This window comes from Phoenix dactylifera, chromosome 11, assembly GCF_009389715.1.
Source record: "Phoenix dactylifera cultivar Barhee BC4 chromosome 11, palm_55x_up_171113_PBpolish2nd_filt_p, whole genome shotgun sequence".
Taxonomy (NCBI): Eukaryota; Viridiplantae; Streptophyta; class Magnoliopsida; order Arecales; family Arecaceae; genus Phoenix; species Phoenix dactylifera.
Genome location: NC_052402.1, coordinates 8,342,141 through 8,363,757, shown reverse-complemented (window position 1 = coordinate 8,363,757; position 21,617 = coordinate 8,342,141). Strand labels below are relative to the sequence as shown.

Below are 21,617 nucleotides of genomic sequence, written 5' to 3'. Positions count from 1 at the left end.
CAATTGGCATTTTCTGGATTTCTTATTATTCCAACTGTAATGGCTGAAAATGGAACTAGAACTACCAAAACCAAGACTGATCTGATTCGGCATAACACAAAATTGAGTCTTCGAACTTTGGATGGAACCTTAGAAAGTTATAGGGCCAAATTAGTTCCTAACAGCTTTAACTAGAAAAAGAGAACAGATTGCCTTAACATCCTTTTCTGTAGGATAGGCTCTAGAAGGGTTTCTCTAACATTTGTTTTGATAAATAAGTTGGCTTACATCAAACAGATAATAAGGGTATGTTCCTTAATGATGATTTAGAAGAAGAAATATGTATGCATGAAACAACTTGAAGGATTTTACAGTAAAGATCAAGAAGAGAAGAAATCCACCAGTAAGAAAACAAAACTCAGGTCATTATTAATTAATGGAAGGTCGTACAATAAATATACTATAATAAATATATATAAATATATTATAATAAATATACTATAATAAATACAAAATACAAGAACAGATAATATTTAATGAAAGAAAGAGAATATAGTTGGATTCAAGGGAAAGAAATCGTGGAGCTGAAATAACTCACTCAGAACACCTTTTAAAGGATTACGTGGTACAATTGGGTCAAATAAGCCTTTATGGAATAAATACTCAAGACGCTTGTGAACCATCGGGTACTGTCTTTTTCAATGTTTGTTCAATTACTCTTTTACCCGCAAATGCAATGTAGGCATTAGGTTCAGCAACAATGACATCTCCCAACATACCAAAACTATATGAGATCATTAGAAAATGTTGAGACTTTCATTTGGCTCTTTGTATTATTTGCACTTCTGAGATGAAAAAAGTTCCATATATCCAATTCTATCACTGCAGTGTCCATGTAGGCTCTATCCATGAGGAATTCTAGAGGTTCCCCCTAGCCAGATAGTTTTCATAGCAGAACCTTCTCTTGTTTAAATTTGCCTCAACCAGGAGATCAGCACCGAATAGAGAGTCTAAGTCAAGCTGACAGCCAGTCATAAAAGATGCTCAATCCTTTTGCCGATTTGATGATGATGACAATGATGATGAAAGCTATCAGGATTCCTATCTATGTAGGTTCTATCCAAGTCTTGGGGAATTGTGTAGGCTTATCCTACCATATAGTTTTTATGGCAGGTCCCTCGCTAGCTTAAATTTGCCTCAACCAGAAAATCAGCACTGAATTTAAAGTCTAAGTCAGGCCGACAACCTCACATAAAATAAGCTCAACCCTTCAGCCAATTTGATGATGATGATGATGTGCTACCACCCATTTAATGCTAGTTTATTTCACATTATGAATTATATATATGTCCACACATCAAGATACATAACCTAAATATTATAGAACCTAAGCATACCCAATAATTTAAAACTTATATTATCTTCGATATTATTTTTTTTTACCCTACATGTGAGCAATGAAACTTCAAAGTTCAAACTATTACTATAGTTGTTGCCTTGCTCCTCCATTAGATACAATAAGAAAGATTATCTGACAGACGAGAGTCTAGAGGAAAAAATGAATTCTACATCAGACAACATTAAATTCTAAAATAAGCAAGACCATAGTTTTCTGCCTATCCAATGTAAAGCATCTTAAGCATTGGTGCAGAGGGCAGACTATGTCATGATGTTGTATAATGCAGGTGTAAAGTCTAGAATATGGACCTTGACAGTAAGGCACCATACTCAGATCAATAAATCTGTCAGTGCCAACACAGCAAGAGTAGGATGCACTACCACCTTTTGGCATAGTATGGTACAGAAAGGTGCATCGGTATGGTAAGGTACAGCGGCTACAGCCAATATGGACTGGTATGGTATGGCACTTCAATCCATAATTATAATGCTTAGCCATACTATATTTGATCATGCCGCTGCATCCCTCCAATCATATATTACATACCAAGTCTTGTTGTGCTGACTAATGCAACTCAAACACCAATAACAGAAATGATCCATAAGAAACATAGTGAAACTAAATATTTTATTTCATATTTTAAGTTGCAACGCTATCAAAAGTTCATATAAACAAAAAGATTGTACATTTTCAAGCCTCATAACAATCAATCTGAAGCACCATAGAATCTTGCTCTAAGTTGGATGAAAGATCATCTTCTTATGTTTGCAAACAGTCTTTAGTGCATTAGGTATTATTGTACATTCATTACTCTTACGTCCGGCTAATGTATGAAATAAGATTGTGAACACTTCAACTAATAGTGCCAAGCACTCTTAACTACTTGAATTAAGGTTTGCTTTCTTCACAACCTTGAATGATAAATAAAAGAACTCATATCGTTCTTCCAAAACAACTTTTTTGGTTAAACAAAGGACTATCCAAGTGCTATACTAACCATGCCTCACAAAATACAAAACTTCCATAACGTTTCACAAAGATGATGCACCAGGCTAAGGAATAAGTAATTGCCGCCCACCTGTAACCCAAAGAGGTACCAAGACGAACCAACAACATGACTAGCCAACATAAACATAAGAAGATTAATAACGAAGTTAGCCCAAGCTGACTCAAAAATGAAGCCACTTGCAGACTGCCCAACAAGCAAGGGAAGAAATCTAGCAATTCTTGGGGCATACTGAAGAAGAACCGTGGCACGTAAAAGATTTTTTGCATAGTTTGCTGCTGATGATCCCACATATTTTGGTATGACTAGTAATATCATTACCTGCATAAAAGATAGGAATGAAGAGACTTTTTAAGGACACACGAGAAGATCAAGGGACTGCTGCATGTTACAAAACTCAAATCCAAATCTCATTTTTCAGCATTATGCTTTTAAAAGAAAGCTTCTATAAACACAATCCTGCATCAATGTTATACATAGAAGATCAAGGGACTGCTGCATGTTATACATAGCATTATGTTTTCAGCATAAAAGTATCATAGAAACTGTAGGATATATACAAAATCCACATATGTCATGAACCAGCAGCAATTACAAAATAAGCATCCCTGTGAAAGTAAATTCAATGGAGAAACTACAGAAGTCAAATCAAAGTGCACAACAAACAAACCCGATGTTGAAACCTAATTTGTTTCCGATCTCAATATAATGGCTTAGGCTCATACTGGCATCAATTTATAATGACAGGGAAAAATAGAAGTAAAAGAAATTACTGTCAGAAAGGTAAGGATAAGTAATTGTAAATCATTTGTACTTTTAGAATGATGCATCATTTTTCCATTACTTCAGTGTTATGTTATCAAAGTTTGTTCTTTATACCAAGCTGTAATAGAGCCACTAGTACATTTTAAGATTAAACTAATTTTCTCATTATATATATAATTTTATTATCACTAAAATATGCTATGCTATGTAATATGGGTTCGTACAAGTGTTAGAATGTGGGTGTGTATTTAGGAATCAGATAATTCTTATACCAAATCTTAACACATTGGAACTCGACATAAAAGGATCCAAAATTTGGGTTGGAGTAAAAAGATCTCTTGTATTTCCTACCATTTTAGTGTTTGTCCAGTAAGCTTTATAGTTTAAATTTTTAGTCCTTGGACTATGGTTCGTTGTACCACCCGATTTAGGGCATACAGAGCCATATCAGGGACGGGCCAGCATAATTCCGCCCCTCGGTTTGATAAAACGAAGAGGGAGGGGGAGAGGGAGGAGAGAGCCTCTCTCTCTCTCTCTTCCTCCCTCTCTCTCTTTTTCTCTTTCTCTTTCTCCCTCTCCCTCCCTCCCTCACCAGCTCTACTGTGTTGATACAGGCTCGGCACAGAACGACACAGTGTCGTACCAAACCGTGCCGTCAGGCAACCAGTGCGGATCCCAATACCAGCATAGTATATCTTTCCTTGGGCACTCAAAGGCAAGGTCCGCCGTACCGGTACCGGTCGGCGTACCAGTAGCCGCCCGGACCGGTACAGTACCGGTCCGGTTCGGTACCGGTACCGTACCGGCCGGTACGTGGTGGTTTCAAAAACCACAGCGCGAGGCGCTGTGGTTCTTAAAAAAAAACGTACCGGTTCGCACCGGTACGAGGCCGGTACCAAGCGGTATCGGCCGATACCGACCGGTACGGGCTCCGTACCGGCCGGTTTGGCTAAAAAACCGGAAAATACCGATTTTCTTGTGGTTCCGGTACCGGTCTAGGACCGGACCGGTACGTACCGGCCGGTACGAACCCGCCCGGACCGGCCCGTACCGGCCGGTACGGCATTCCATGCTCATAGGCCTTATTTATGAACACAACTAAGTGTTTTCATACATAATTATAGACATATAAGGGCTGAAAGTTAGATGGCTGTAAAACCAAGTACCTAAAATAAAATGCCAATCGATAGGGGGCTAAATAATAAATTGTAATCCATCCAAGAATGAGATGTTAGTTTTCCTCTTTTAGAAAAGGCATCATGGGAGCTGCACACTCTGAGCCTAATAAATTGTAATCCTAATCCTTTCTCTCTTGATGCCTACTCCATTGTTTCTCCTCCATTATATACTCCACCTTGGATCTCTCCATTTGCTTTCCGACCACAATCCACAACTCCACATCATCCACAAGAACCAGTCTACTATTAGTCCACTCTTGCCACGTACGTATCCTCCGGTATCCTCTCCTCTTCTTTCCTCTTTTCTTTTAGATACCTACTCCTCCTCTCTCCTACATCGGACTTTCCAATCCACAATCAGATTGCTTAGTGCCATACTTGACTCCTACACTTATCTCTGGCACCCATATACAGTACCCAATGTCATGCTGTTTTATCACAGGGTACATCAGGGCAAAGGGATGAGTCCAGGAATCTTAGAAGCAATGTTAAGTAAAGGCACCAAAATTTTAAGTTGCTTGATAAAATTTGAATCCATAAGTGGTTGCTCACCCAAAATTTAATTTGCTTAATTACATTTACATCCACAAGTGGTTGCCCACTATGTATATTAGGGCCATAGAAATCCACCCCAATACATGATTGGAATAACAAAATGCAAGCACCTAACATGACCATCCACCAAAACCATGTAGAACAGTAACAACTTGCAACACCTACCAATCCACCTAACCCCACTCCTGTACACAAACATGTAATATTTCTATAATTCAGTACCGTTTTGAGGATTCTGGAGCACAAAAATTCGTACATAGTAACAAGTTGAACAAAGTTTACCAATTACAAGTTAAGGTAATCAATCAACTACCCTAGGTCCGAACCAAATTCGGTTAACTACTGAACAAGTAACTTTGTGGGCAAGGTGAGTGTTACACCAGCAATATCCATACATCTTTCAGTAACATCTCATTCTACTTGGCACAATAGAAGATTGGAAGTGTAACTCTAACCTAGATATTCCCCATCAAATTAAAGATAAGCCAAAATAACCAAAAACTTGCAAAAGCATACACTCATTGCATCATATTTCATGCCATTTTTACTAGCTTCTGACCAAATCCTCAACAAAGATACCCACTACCTTAGATCTCAAGATCACAAGTAATATTTTTAGGGAAGCTAGGTAGCAACACCTAGGCTTCCCATGTGCTTCCATTGGTTATTATGGCCACAAAATCCTAAAGTATGAGAGGGAAAAGGACCCTATAGCTTCCAAAATAAAAAAGATCATTTTTAGGATTAAGACTCTAGTATAGCACCCTCAGACTAGCCATATTGTACCAGATCAAGGACTAGTACAGATGATCTTGACGTGCCCCAATTTTAGCAAACTAGGCCCTAACTGCCCTATTGCACCATATCACACCAGGGCATACCACACCACACCATGCTGCATTGATGTGTATTGATCACATACCATCTCTCATGCTTGGTAAATCCATTTCCCTTTCTAATGATTTCTGTTGAGGCATACCAACCTGTATCGCCCTTATATCAAGTATTGTAATATATTAGACCATGATTGGAATGAGTCCATACCTAAAATAATTAAATCCTTGCTTTATCCCTAAAAATGCCCTGCAAGAGCCATGACGCTCTAGCCTTATTTGCCTAAGGTCTCATATCCCCCTCCTACCTCTCACAATCGCTTTATTCTCCAAAAGAACCATTGCCTCGAGGATGCTTGCCAAGCTCTCATATCCCTTTCTACTTCTCGTAATACCTCCATCCACTCCATGTGCTACCCGCACTAATTCATGCATTCTAGCCTTTTCCCTTCTCTTTTCACCTCCTTCCACCTCCTCTCCCTCTCCTCTAAGGAAAAGAAGTGAATTGTTGATATAATCTTCCCGATCATCAAAGTTTTCCTTGCATGTATAGGATCCATTGGCTTCAGTATTTCCTTTCTACTTCTTTTCAAAAGCCTTAACAAAAATCATTCTCGAAGCGTAGGTTGTGATGTCCTTTTTGCAATTAAGATGTCAACAAAGAGGAGCTAAGCCTAAAGATTTGCAGACATGCTTTCCTTCAAGCAGCATAAAGACTTTGGGATCACCCGATGGATCTAGATAGGATCTCATGGCACCAATTTCAAATATTTCTTTAGGGAGACAATAAAAAGGTGGGATTTCATTGAATAACTAGAGCAAAATCCAAAGCATAGCAGAGATTTAGGGCCCAAATTCAACACTCTCTTAACACCCAAGTAGAGCCAAAAAGGCTGCTCCTTCACAACTCTGCCGGCCTAAAAATCAAAGGACAATAAGATTATAACAAACCCAAAGAAAGAGGCAGTCCTAATGTCCATGCCCAAGACAAAACCACCTTTACCTACGACAGTTCATCAGGTCCCTAACCTAGCACACTTCATTGGGACACCTCCACCTAGGACACTTCAATCCTTGATTGCATGTCCATGGTGTAAGAAGGATATGACATAACAATATTGCAAGGTTACTCAATCTTCCAATCTTTGTATGTCAAACTTGTGTAGCAGAATGCTAGTCAAAGCTACAAATGTATGTAGGAATAAATATTGTGCTATTATATGACACCCAGAAATTTGAAAGTACCTCATTTATCCTTGCATGGCACATCTTACCAACATTTTACATGTAATGAACTTTAACAAATAATAGTTGAATCCTGCTTTATAAGATTCATATAGTCCATAAAATTAAAGGCATGTAGTTGATATACATGTATGGCTTTTAAATGAGACCATCATCATTTATTTGTCCAATTCAATCATCAGTGACTTAGCTACGTTACAATTTGTAATTATCTCAAGTCATATAAAATTTGATTTCAAATTTTTATAATCAAAAAAGGGATAAAAAAAATATTAAAATGAAAACAAATGGGCAAGTAGAGATAAGAGGGAGAAGGATGAAGAGAAAAATCCAAAACTGGCCTCTGTTTGAGGCCCTGCAAACAGATATATATTCAAGATTCAAGTGGTTTAATGGTACAAAGACTTGCAATAATATTTGCACTAATATTTAAAAAAAAAAAAGACAAATCACAAATAAAAGAAATTCATACCTGAGGAAGTGGCAACACAATAAACACATCGATTATGAAGAAACCACGAAGATAATGAAGTGCAATTTTTTTTGGCTGATCAACTAAATCCCCAGCACCAACAACTCTGGATTCAGGTGCAACATATGCTAGTCTGAACTGTAGAAGATAAATTAAATGCATCAATACGGTAAACTACTGCACTTTAAGCATTTTATGTTTAAGATGACTGGTCTTAATTCAGGTAATTGATCTAAACCGACATCTATAAGGATAAATAATAATTAGCAGTTTCTGTAATCATACCCTACGTCACACAGACTAAGAATGGGATTCTTTCAAATATCTAAGAATTTCAGAACTGCATCCAAGTAACATACTAATATCCATGTTCAAATATCTAAGAAAAGAACCATGCAAAGTCACTAGAGCTAGTTAAAAACAGGATTGGCGGAACCATCCTGAATCGGGCAGCTTGGGCCGTCCTGAGTCGTTCCGGTGTCTCACCAGTACGGTTCTGAAACCCATTGTCGGAGCCGGAGAAGGAAAAGAAAAGAGAGAGTTAGCAGGGGAGGGAGGGGGAGAAAGAGAATGCGGGACGCCGGTGGAGGCCGTTGGAAACAGGGTCGGCGGTCGCGGCCTTAAAAAAAATCGTGATTTTTAAGTGAAGTCGGCAAATCAAGACTGGCCTCCATCGGCATCCACCACCCTCCTCCGGCCCTCCCTCCCCCGCTCGCTCTCTCTTTCTCTTTTCCTCTCTGCACGGTCCCTCTCTCAATACAGGCCCGGCACAATCCATACCAAGTTGTCCCGCCAGAAAACCGGTACAGTGCCCAGTACCAGTTCCTCCCACCTTGATTAAAAACCAGCACAAGCACTATTTGAAGCAAGGAATGCCGTACCGGCCCGTACCGGCCGGTACGGGCCGGTACGTACCGGTCCGGTCCCTGACCGGTACCGGACACAGATGAAAACCGGTATTTTCCGGTTTTCTTCTGTGAACCGGCCGGTACGGAGACCGTACCGGCCGATACCGGCCGGTACCGCTTGGTACCGGCCTCGTACCGGTGCGAACCGGCCGGTTCGCACCGGTACGGTGTTTTTTTTTGGGGGGGGGAACCACAGCGCCTCGCTGTGGTTTTTAAAACCACCGCGTGGCGCGTGGTTTCAAGGAAGAAGTGGCCCACGGGCCACTTCTTTCAAAAACAAAAAAAAAAAGCCGTTTTTTTTTGGGAACCACAGCGCCACGCGCTGTGGTTTTTAAACCACGCGCCCGCGCGTGGTTTTAAGAAAGAAGTGGCCGTGGGCCACTTCTTTCAAATAAAAAAAAAACCAGGGTTTTTTTTTTTTTTTGGGAACCACAACGCCACGCGCTGTGGTTTTTAAACCACCGCGTGGCGCGTGGTTTTAAAAACCACGGGCCCGCCGTGGTTTTAAGGAAGAAAGCTGTGGCCGAGGCCACAGCTTTTTTTTTGTTTTTTGATGGGAAAGAAAGTGGTCCGGACCGGTACCGTACCGGTCCGGCCGGCCACCGGTACGGCGGACCTTGATTTGAAGAATTGTAAATATCACGAATTGATGATAGAAGAATCTCCTTAGAAGGACTTGGACCCAATTGTAAACTACTAGGAGTAGATGGAAACACAACTAGAGCTAGTAAAGTGAATGGTAACAAGAAGTTGGATGCCGTAGTTGCCATGATGAAAAATTCCTCTAAATCTGAAAAATTGAGTAAACTTATCTAAAACTATAAGTCTATAACAATTAGTCAAAGAAATTAGATATGGTTTGGAACTTTGGATCAAGATGAAGATTTAAGGAGAGCCAAAATTGTGTCAAAGCTCCCAATACAGGTATCTGATAACATTTTAAACCTGATAGAAAAGCTAGATCGGAAATGTATATTAAAGCACCATATTAAATATGTCAACTAGGAGAGTTTCAAACCAAATATACTATTTCAAGAAAATATGTTCAACATAACTGCTGTTTAATATAGTTTAGTCAGAAAATTCAATTTCGACCAATTAGACAGAAAACGTCTAGCAGAGCAGCTGGCCTTATTCTGACAATCCACCAAGCTATTTGAAAGAAGCAATATATAATTGTAAATAATTGAAATACATAATTTACTAGCAAAAGAGAACTATTAAAATAGAAAGTAAATCTTGGATACTTCCATCTATATCCTCAAAAAGCATCTTGAAATAACAATGAGTTGCCTCACCCATAAAAAGGCGTGATGAAGCTATGATCAAGGTCTATCCTACCGCCCCGTACCGCCAGGTATAGGGCATACCATATTGTATCGGAAAAAAACGATATAAAACAAATCTTTCAATCGGTACAAGCCCCGTACCGAGGCGTACCGCCCCGCACCGAGGCATACTGACCTATACCGAGGTACATACTGGTCCGTACCAAGGCGTACTGAGATAAAAATCGAGAATATAGATAAGATCTATTTCGGCATAAAAGTGTACCGTATTGAATCGATAAAATACCAATACGGTATCCAGTACCGAGATTGTGGATCTTGACTATGATAAATATTAATATATCTGTTAAAGTATGCAAAATGACATGCTTGTAACTTTGTAAGTGTTCGAGGTTCAAAAGCTTCAGAGTCTATACATTCCAAGAGAGGCTACTATAAGGAGCACTGAATGTTGGAAAACCTTATTGCTTTTAGAGTCCTTGTAATCATGGTCTGTTGTGCCGATATTGGGTACTGAACCGGTTTTTCGGCGACACGGGTCGGTACGGGCCCGCGTCGTGCCATGTCGGGCTTGTACCGACACGATAGAGGAGGCGGGGGAGAAGGCGAACGAGAGAAGAAAAGAGAGAAGGGGGAGAGATGGAGGGAGGCCGGCGGAGGGCCGTTAAAGGCCAGCGCCCGGGCAGCAGGCGGAAGCTGCGGCCATTCTCCTGTTTCGTTCAAAACAGGAGTCCGACCGCTAAAAAATTTGAAAATTTGTAAGTAAAGTCGGCAAGCCTCCGCCACCCTCTGCAAGCCTCCCTACTCTACCTCTCCCTCTCCCTCCCCCGCTCGCTCTCTCTTTTCCTCTCTTTCGTTCTCCTTCTCCCCCTCCGGCAACAGGTTTCGCTTCTGTGGCCGGAACCGTTCCAGTCTGCCGTCGGGACGGCTCGATACGACTGATATCGTCCGGCTTGGGACGGTTCCGCCGACCCTGCTTGTAATGCTTGTCAGAAAATCATATAATGATCATATATTTCCAACAGAATTTACTTTTCAAAGCTACATTGTTGACATTCAAATTCTTTAGTTTAAGGGCCAGTGATGGGATCGATACCTCACCAAACATTTAATGTGATAGAGAAAGAAGGAGAATTCACCTTCTATCACTTAAAGGATTGCAAACTCTATGTAATTATTATGTAGGAAGCTTTATTGGTCTGTACTCTGTACCATGTTAAAAAGCACAAGTTAGAGCCTTTGTTTCTATCATTTCTGCCCTTGGTGGAATATGAAATATTTCTATATTAAAGCTTTACTATTTTCTTGTTAAGAACATGGGTAAATTGGCAAAACACATGGCCGCAAGATTATGCATGATCTAGTTCACCCCATCATGACTCCTCTGCCACTCAGCCGATGACTCCTCGGCCATGCATGGAGAACACAAATTCGACTAGATCCCACGTGATCCCCCTGCACCACTCTTTTTTTTCTCACTCTCCATGCACACCTTGATCCTGCCTAGCACAAATACACACTCTCTCTCTCTCACGCATACGCATATATGCACACACAGACTCCCACTCCCCTATGTAATTGTTCAGTCAGATTGTTCAATCACAAAATGGTAGGTCTTTTTATTTTCCAACTAAACAAGCACTAAACATGCAGGATCATATAAGTGCACGCCTATACGTTCATAGAGAGATACAGACAACATGAAGGCTAGTACATACGCATAAAGATAAATATATCCACATAAAGATTGCACGCATTGAAATTATGAAAACCAACTAAATGTAGCATCTATGCATTTGCAGAGTTACCATCATGTAATTTCATGGTTTTCGATTCAGTAATTCTCAATTTGCTTATTTGCAAAAAACCTTTTTCATTGAGCAAATCAGATTTGAGCTGCTAGTGGGTTGACTGGGTGGCACACGGATTTGGAGAGGCCAACTCAAATTAATTCGAATCTCGACACATGATCACCTCTACCATTGCATTTACATTTCATATCTACACCCCAAGCCAAGTGAATACATGATAAAACATTTAGGTAAATTAGTTTGTGATAAGACAGGAAAAAGGACTTATATCAAATACATGAAACGTTTTGCAGTAAAAGATCCATATAAATAAACAGATACATAATAATGGAAGTAAAGAATGAAAAAAAAAATGATTTGATGAATCAGGTGAGTTGGACTAGGGTATGATCTATAAGAAATTGTTTCAGAAAGCATTTTTGGAAATTTAAGTAATAGGACTATCCTAATATTACGAGGCTATTGCTTGTCAAATACCAATAATATTTCTTAATGATCAAAAGAACATTCAACAGAGAAAGGGTGCCATGAAACAAAACTACTCTTACACTGTTGCCTATGCCTGAATCTTAAAATTTTATCAGTAGAAAGCTAATTATGATACAGCAAAACTGAAGTCACAGTTTATAGTATGACTGTGGTGGTGTCAAAATTTCAATATAGATATTTTCAAAATATCTATATTGACCAATTTATAATCCAAAAGAACAATATAGCAAAACTTGAACAAGAATCTAAACAGTAAATGTTGTTCAAGTGATGCATTATTTCTAATAACATCAACATTGCAACAAGTACTGAAAATATAAGTATACCTTCTGATGTTCACAAAATGAACCTAATATGAGTCTTGATTAAAGAACAACCTAGCTGTTCAACTCTAAAAATAGATTTCAAGGATAATGAAACAATCAGGGTAATATGTGCTTCAGTGTGTCAAATGTTAAAACCGTCATGCAGACAATTTTGTCCAGTCAAACAAGGCCATGACAGTTTTTAATCAGAATGGATAAACAAGCCTCTTGGTCAACCAAATCGTACTAAAACATATTGATGCTTTAATATTGAAAAGTAGAAGTTTTTGGCACTTCATCCCAATTTGAAGCATTGCTTCCTAGATCCAAAAGTAACTCAGTTTTAATAGGTGGATGAACAAACACAATAAAGAAACCCTCCCCTAAAATCATAGATGTGGTACATCAATGTGCATGCAGCTTACCTGAAGAAGCATGTGTAACAGGTAAATGAAATCAGTCACACTTCTTACAACTGCCAATGCAGTTGCAAAGGACCAGTTCAGGACTATACACTTCTGCTCCTGCATTTCAAGAGAAAATAACTGAAGATGAATATAAATATAAATTTGGAAAACAAATAAGGCAGAAAGATGAAATTCATGTAGAGATCGTAAGAGGTGGAGAACGAAACTACATCATAGAAGTCATGCCAAATATAACTCCCAGAATTAATTCAACAGAGTTATACAGAAACGATCAGGGTTCACAGACTGTCATGATAATCACATTTACAATGTGAAACAAAGAATCTTAGATTAAATAACTAAGAAAAACATACTTCAATTTTTTGTACAGATATGAGTATATGACTCTCATTAGCATTTTCTACAAGAAAGTACACTGACAGAATGACAGATCGGAGCATCCTACAAAGGTAAGTATCATTCTATAATGTCTTCTTAGTGAACTCATAGATAACCAAGAAAAAAATCTACAATGTATATAATGTTATCTCAAGAGGTGGATATGACATCAAGGAGATAACACAGCATATAATACATAAGTCAACATCAAGTCCTCCATAATTTTCTGCATTAATTTTCTACAATATATCATCAATCCTAGAATATCTCATTACATGTCACACTCAATCAAATGCATTGGCACAACATATAATACATAATTTTCATTTGCCCTGGCCAATCAAATGTTTTCCTTAATACAGTTACTATCAAGTAAATGAAAAATTCATCGGTGGAAAAAGGTAAGTAAGAGCACATCAAGAAAAAGAAACATTTTGCCAAAAATATGAAGGAAAACTACACTTCTCAAGAAAAAAAAGGACATGCTTAAGGAAGCATGATGAGTGACATTAAGACAGCCAACTACTATTATAACAATAAAAGCTTCAATCTAGAAAACGGTGAAGAAACAAATCATTGAGAATGAACACTATTGCCTAGTGGACCACTCAGCCACAAAATCCTGCACAATGTGGGCTTCAAAATGAGCTCAAATAAGTTTATGACTAATCAACAATGATTAGGAGTTCTTGAAGCTTGCAGAACTCAGAAGTATAGCTTGACCATTTTACAAACGGTAAAGGTGCTAGACACTTTCAGCAACTCCTGAACAAGCGAGTGTAAGAATTCTAAGTTCACAAATATCCAAATTGCCCTTACAATGTTGCAAGGGCAAAATGACCACATACTCCATAAGCTATTTGAAATACCAAAAGGCGACGTAAATATCCGAATTGCCCTTACAATGTTGCAAGGGCAAAATGACCAAATACTCCCTAAGCCATTCGAAATATCAAAAGGCTATCAGCATCATACATGTTTCATCAAGACTCATTCAAAAGATTACAACAATTAGGCATAATAGAAGCCTGGAAATGAAAGCCGAAAAATTGGTAACTTTTATACTGCATGCAAACTAAGGATACAATAATGTACAAAGTGCCAGATGGACCAACCTTCTTCCTCTCATTATAAACTTTCGTCCAATTCCAAAATCACTTCAGTATTGAGGTTCTGTATAACCAGTTTACCAAACTTGATAAGGGAAAAATTGTCTAGTCACATTGCAGGCATCACCTGATACAATTGAAGATGCTAAGACCGCTCCAGCATAAGGTAAACATAAATAGCTAGCCTTTCCTAAGAGTTTCACGTCAGTTCGAGCCTTTCGGAGGACTCAAAGACTTCAAACCTGCTAGACACAACTTAGCACCAAATTGACATATACCAAAACGAAGGTCATAACACCAATTTATTCCACGTCCAAGATTCCTCCCTTCACATGCTATATGCAAGGACAATGGCTCGCATTGGAACATTTGGATATAAGTCCTAGCAAGGTTCGCCAGACCGACCGTACCGACGTACCGGTTGGAACCGATACCGAACAGGAGACGCGCGTGTCCGTGGCCGCGCGCGCACGGACGTCAAAAAAAAAGGAAACAAAACAAAAAAACAATGCGTCCGCGGACGCGTTAAATGCCACTATGGCATTAAATGGCCCACGCAGGCTGGCAGCCCGCATGGGCGCGCTGCCCCGCGCGGGCGCGGTTCCGGCACGGGGAATTGCGCGCGAGTGCGCTATTCTCCGCTCGTGCATCTGCACGCGATTCCAAAAAAAAACACTACACGTCCGCACGCGTCCGCAAATGCGTTAAATGCCACTATGGCGTTAAATGGCCCACGCGGGCTGGCAGCCCGCATGGGCGCGCTGACCCGCGCGGGCGCGGTTCCGGCGCGGGGAATCGCGCGCGAGTGCGCTATTCTCCACTCGTGCATCTGCACGCGATTCCAAAAAAAAAACACTACACGTCCGCACGCGTCCGCAAATGCGTTAAATGCCACAGAGTGGCATTTAATACCACTCCGTGGTATTAAGTGGCCCATGCGGGCTGGAGCCCACACGCGTGGCCGGTTCGCACCGATACAAGTACGGAACTAATCGGTTCCGACTCAGTTTAAGTCGAAACCGTTTTTATATGTTGTACCATATCGGTGCCTGTCGACACTGGTTCGGTTCAGCATACCTTAAGTCCTAGTCTTACTCATACATGGGCCACGAAAAGAGAGGAGAGGCGCGGTGAAAATCTTCACTGCTATGATATGAAAGGAGGATAACTTTACCTTTGCTTGATATTCAAATGGCAAACATGCTTGACCACGCTAGGCCTAGGTTATAATAGAATTTAGTGGTAACCAAAGAATTTTGAACCGGCCCGTACCGGACGATTCAACCCGCACCGAACCGGTCCGATTCGGCATTAAAAAGCAGTACCGGCCTGTACCAGTTAGGCCAAATTTTTTTGGACTTTATGATGCGTGAACCAGGCCGAACCAGTGGTACCAGTTCGGTATCGGTTTGAACCAATCCAGTGGCCGGCCGGTATGCCTACCGGTACCGGTTCGGCAATCCTTTGTGGTAATAAATTCAATGTGACTCAAAAAATCATATATAACAAAACTAGACGGCAATAATAAATTAATTGCTATTAATAAGATGCTGAAATTATGAAACATGAAAACTTAAGAAGCAAGTATTAGTGTATCTGTCAATCCAGTGGTGGCAAGAAGAGTCAATAATCATGAATTAGGCTCTACCCATCATTTTCTCTCACATCCATGAGAGTCAGCATGTCATCTGCCACATATAATTTGATAATTAGAAAACTAATTTCTATAACATTACCAACATGTAAGTTTGTCAAATGATTAAAAGCTTCTCAAGATAATTGAAGTCTGAAATCTCAGCTGGCATGGATGATCTGAAATGACATGAATGTTGATACTCTCAATTAAATCTGACAGATTGGAGTCCAATTTGGCCAGTTCAGATTGTTCTTCCAGCCTAAGCTAACACATAAGGTTAAAAACCTCATTTTAAGGTTTCATCCTGATTTCATTTAGTCGATCGCACTCTAAGTAAGAATTCAAGCCCTAAGGAAGCTTTTTTATATGATTAAATTCGAACTTTTGATTTTTGAGCGGATAAAAAGCACATAAGCATTATGGTACGAAAATTTAAGAGAAATTTTAATTTCTTAAAAAATGTAATTTATATACATGTTTTAATTTTATATCAACTAACCAAGACAGTTGGCAGGGTTTTATGTGACAATTCATTGTGCCAACATGGACCAACATACACCATGCCAGGCTAGTGTTAACACTAGGCACAGGGTGCGAAATTGTGAATGCTTTTACAGTTCATACCAAGCAAAGTTGATGGAACTTTAACTGTACTATACAAGTGTCAAGCAAAAGCACAAGTTGTAAAAATTTATTATAGTGAAGGACAATAAAATCATGAGAGCAGAAATACCACTAGTCACAAGAACATAACAATTGCCAGTATAGTTAATATATTGAAAAGTATTTAGTAGGAAATAGCTGTTTTGTTTTTAGGTGGTATAAAGGACAAACATACCTTCTGTACAGAGAGAACAAAGAAAAACAATGGATCAACGAATATTGCGATCAAGCAGGAGATAACAAAGAACTTGTTCCACTGCTGAACAACCTTCGTATGCGGATTCATGACTGGAAGATATGAACTTAGACATGAAATTGATTTCTTTGCCCATCCATCAGCTTCCCCATAAAGAATGTTACGGAGCTGCATACATTGACAAAAAAAACAAAAATGTACTTCAAAGAAAGTATATGACAAATGCATACAACACTTTGTTAATGTGATTATATAAAGCCTATAGACAGCATGACTAGAAATTTATTGAATAATTGAATTTAAAACAATTATATGATCTCCCAAGGTGCAAGCATGTCTACAAAATAATAATATATATATATAAGTATATGTTTAACATACAATGTAAAATTATCTATTGAAAGCCAATGGTTCCACAAAATAATGATTACAATAGTAAATCTGCATTAAGCTACAACATTTGAAAATTAACCCGACAAATGACAAATATGCCACAAGCATAGTTAGCAGAACTGAACTAAACATTGATCCTACCAAGGAGTTGAGTCATTTGGTCATTGGTCACATAGTGGATCAACTTCAGCTCGCAGACATTAAAAAAATTTGAATAATTAAAATTAGTTACAATACTTAGATATAATATGAGAGCAGGCCTTGGAGCAATGGTAAGAGTTCTATACTATGACTTCGGTGTCACTAGTTTGAAACATAGAAATAGCCTCTCCGCATGCAAGGGTAAGGTTGTGTACATCTGACCTCCCCAAACTTCATAGTGGTAAGAGGCTGGGAGCCTTGTGCACTACGAAACCTTTTGTCTTAGATATTATGTGAGATATATACATGAAAAGTATTTGATATTTTTTATTTTAAATACTAAAAATTTGAAACCATCAAAAAGAATGGAATGGTTACATTTAATTCTTTTTTGATCAAATGATAAAAAAAATTGATAATTGACCAAAGGAACACAATGTACCTACACATTCTATAGTTCACAAGGTCCAGCATGTTATTTAGCTTGTATTGACAGATACATAAGTTTATTATAAGTTATATCATGATATTAAACAAACTCATTCTGTGTCTCATTGGTTATGAGAGTAGTTACGTTAATAAGTGATCAAGGCTTCAAACCTCATGCCGAAAAAAGGTTCAAACGTCCCCTCCCAACATATACTGTGAGATTTTCTGGGGAAAAAAATGGAGTACCCTGGTTACTTGAATCCAATAGATCAAGCCAGTTGAGCGAAACCCGAGCAGATCTAGCAGGTTTTAGTGGTTCAAACGCAGGTCAGTTACAGAACCGAACTGGACCCTAGGCCTGGATTGCTGGATTTCTAGCCCAACCACTAGGTCTAGTCTATTTATGATAATTATGGCCTTAAGTCCTACAAATTGCATCACTGTCTATCATAATAACATGTACTTGTATCATTCTTTTCCTTAAAATGCAACATTGTTGTGTCATCTCAGTTCCACAAATCACTTCCTCCCATGGGCAGTTTGAGTAGTAATTTTCACACACTCAATATTTGAAAATGGAAACATTGATTTGCTGCCAACAGAAATGTTGTTGTATACAACCAACAGTCTTCAAAAAGTCACCAATGTTGCTAGTCATAACAGTTGATGAAGACAATTGGATGCTATAAGCAAAAGAACAAGATTAGCCTTGATTTCTCCATTGCCTAACAGTCCACAGCTTTCGCTAGATTGGTTCCTTGGTTTGTTTTATTCTTCCTTTCCTATTTTTGGCTTTTAGACAATGTCAGTTATGGTGTTTACTTCAGGAGCAACCATAATGTCCCATATTTATTGAATTGCTTAAAACAATTTCCGCTCTACTGAAACTAAATGACGATATGGCACGTTTCCTTCATTCAAAACAAACCAAAAGAAAAACTAAGTTTGAGCTATTATGCTTGATATACATAGTTGTCCTATTCCTTGCGAGCTTAAGGCGGTCAAGTGGTTAGCTAAGAGCCTAAGACGGTATCAAAGCCGTGGTCATGGATTAAAATCCCGCCCACGAGGATTGTTCATTCAATCTAGCTGCCATCTCTACTTGTCTCGTGTCTCGATTCATTTACATCTCCATGTGCATAATCTCGACTCCACTTGAATGGGGACTTCAGCCTAATATAAATTGTTGTCCCATTCCCTAACATGGTTTTAACTCTTGTATCATGTGATATATCATACCTTACCAGTATGGTACGGGTCAGTATAGTATGGCCCCATACCAAAACATGGTAAAATGCTGGAGTTGCTACAACACCAATACCATGTCAATGTAGATGTATGCCAAGCCCTAATACCATACCAATATGATACCAAGTCAATACAATATGCCCCATACCGGCCTGTATGGGTCATTACTTACAACCTTGCTTAACAACTTAAGCTTTTAGAGTCAAGTGCTTAGTTAATGAGCTTCAACTACATTGTACTAGGATGCAGTAAATAAAGCATCCTCATGTAATCCTCGAACCAATATCATCTAACTTCAAGTTGATGTAGTATTTGTAGTGGACATTGTTGAAGTAAGAGGTATGGAATTTTGCTTTAAGGAGCTTCAAAATCCTTAACCACAAAGGCATCATTACTTAGACTTTGCGAAGCCTCTACATATAAATATGTTCCCACCACGGCAAGGTTCGCCGTACCAATATCGGACCTCACATCGGTGCCACATTAGTATAGTGTCGGTATGGTACAGAATTTTTTAGCATATCGAGGGTTGGTACGCTATCCGTACTGGTACGAATACCGAACCGGTATGGTATGGTACATCCGGTACCATCCGGTGTGGTACGGCATACCATGCACCACACCAATATGCCTAAAATTTTATCATAATCAACATAACTTTCTGGTATTTTAAAACCAACATGCATATTAAGGGAACTCTCTACGTAAGCAACCGAATCACAAATTTCATGGAGTTAGAGCTGCCTGTTGAGTTTTGAATTATTTTAATGTATATTAAAAATTGTCTCTCTGTGAAGATGATCTCTCAGGTTCCTTGTAAACAAACTCATCTTAGGAACAAGGCAAATATAAATTCCAAAGATGAAAGGCTGTGTGATAACCACTAATGGACTTTATTGATTATTTTGCCATCTTTTAATAACATTGTGAAGGTAATTGAACTCATCTTTTGTAAGCAAGTTGTCTCCTTGCATCTACAATTGATGGGATCAGTGGCTGTGGATATATGTGCCCTATGTAATGGCCCCTGAGGTCTAAATCAATTTGTGCAATAGTAGGTTTCTAGAATATTGCCTTTAAAACCACACAAAGCAAGCACAAAAATTGCCCCCTCAATTATTTTTTGTTTTAGTCCAACTAAAGATCTGCTTCAAGTCCAAAAAGCGGTTGTCATAAACCATCCAGAATACCATGACCAGGCTGCCAAATATCTAAGTACATGGTGTGTGTGTGTGTATATACATACATATATATATGAATATATACATACATATATATATATACACATAATATATATATATATATATGTATATATGAATATATATGTATGTATATGTATATATGAATATATATGTATGTATATGTATATGTATATATGTATATATATGCATATATATATATGTGTGTGTATATGTGTATAAATATGTATATATAGGTATATATGTGAGTGTGAGAGAGAAAGTATGTGTATTTATATATGCATATACGTGTGTGTGTGTATAATGTATGTACATATATACACATATATATATGTATGTACAATTATATATATATGTACAAATATATATATGCACATATGTCTGTATGTGTGGTGTGGACAACTATTACATAACATACATATATGTGTGTGTGTATACGTATAGACACGTGTTTGCATATTTTGATGCTTATTCCAAAAAGAGAGAGAGAGAGAGAGAAGCTTGACATGATAGATAGATACATTTAAATTTGAAACATAACGACGGTTAGCTTAAAATGTTCATATAACTGTAATAATTTTATATTAAAAATATAATTACACTTTGCTTTAAATGTGCATGTAATATTTATAGTTTTATATAAAAATATAAGGGCACTTTGCATCAAGTGTCCAAAAAAAACTATTACATAGCATACATATGTGTGTGTGCATACCTATAGACACGTGTTTGCATGTTTTGATGCTTATTCAAAAAAGAGAGAGAGAGAGAGAGAGAGAGAGAGAGAGAGAGAGAGAGAAGCTTGACATGATAGATAGATACATTTAAATTTGTTCATACAACTGTAATAACTTTATATTAAAAATATAATTACACTTTGCTTTAAATGTGCAAATAATATTTATAGTTTTATATAAGAATATAAGGGGACTTCGCTTCAAGTGTCCAAAAAAAATTTAAGTATACTTCATTTAAAGTGACCAGCACTTAAACTAAGTCACCTACATGATACTCTTAAAAAATGCAAATCATTCGACACTTTTTGCTGACATTAGCAAAACACTTCAAACTGGAGTGTCCGACCATGTTGTGTTGGGTCATGCCATGTCTATGTCTAGAAGCGTCGATACTCCCATACATCTTAAGAATGGAGTGTCCAAATAATATAGATTACAACACTCTTCGTACATGGGTGCAGGCAAAAACCTAAAACTCGTGTTGACTCGAAACCCTACTCTAGTTCTTTAGAGATATGATTTTAGAAGGTTAACCAGTTAGACCCTTACTAACATTTACTGATAACATCATTTCCATACGTATGCCACGGTCGTGGTAAAACCAAACTGTCAGCCTACTGTGATGAACTTGTCGTGGCAAATGTTAGTCGCCAACACAATTTTTCTTTAAATTTGCCAATCCATCAACCATCTTATAAAAAAAGAGTAAAAAAGGTTGGTCTTGTAGAGGCTTAATTCGATGGATCAAATTAACATAAAAGAAAATAATCGTTTGAAGATTTGAAATCTTAATCATCAAAGTTGATAGACCAGGAAGCATTATCCA

The 21,617-nt window shown here is 38.3% G+C and overlaps 2 protein-coding genes across 3 annotated transcripts in view; both read right to left on the bottom strand.

The window, feature by feature from the left end:
- Positions 1-21,617, bottom strand: part of LOC103706768 (probable cyclic nucleotide-gated ion channel 20, chloroplastic) — a 51,685-nt gene that overhangs the window by 23,650 nt on the left and 6,418 nt on the right. For both annotated transcript variants that reach the window (XM_039131473.1, XM_039131474.1), the window contains exons 3-6: positions 16,624-16,812; positions 12,660-12,758; positions 7,433-7,570; positions 2,457-2,705 (exon numbers count right to left, since the gene is read on the bottom strand). In XM_039131473.1, coding sequence (XP_038987401.1) covers positions 2,457-2,705; positions 7,433-7,570; positions 12,660-12,758; positions 16,624-16,812 — 675 coding nt within the window. The remainder of the gene's footprint in view (positions 1-2,456; positions 2,706-7,432; positions 7,571-12,659; positions 12,759-16,623; positions 16,813-21,617) is intronic.
- The window catches only part of LOC103706769 (probable cyclic nucleotide-gated ion channel 20, chloroplastic), a 117,879-nt gene that overhangs the window by 89,897 nt on the left and 6,365 nt on the right, over positions 1-21,617 (bottom strand). The gene's annotated exons all lie outside the window — the stretch shown is intronic.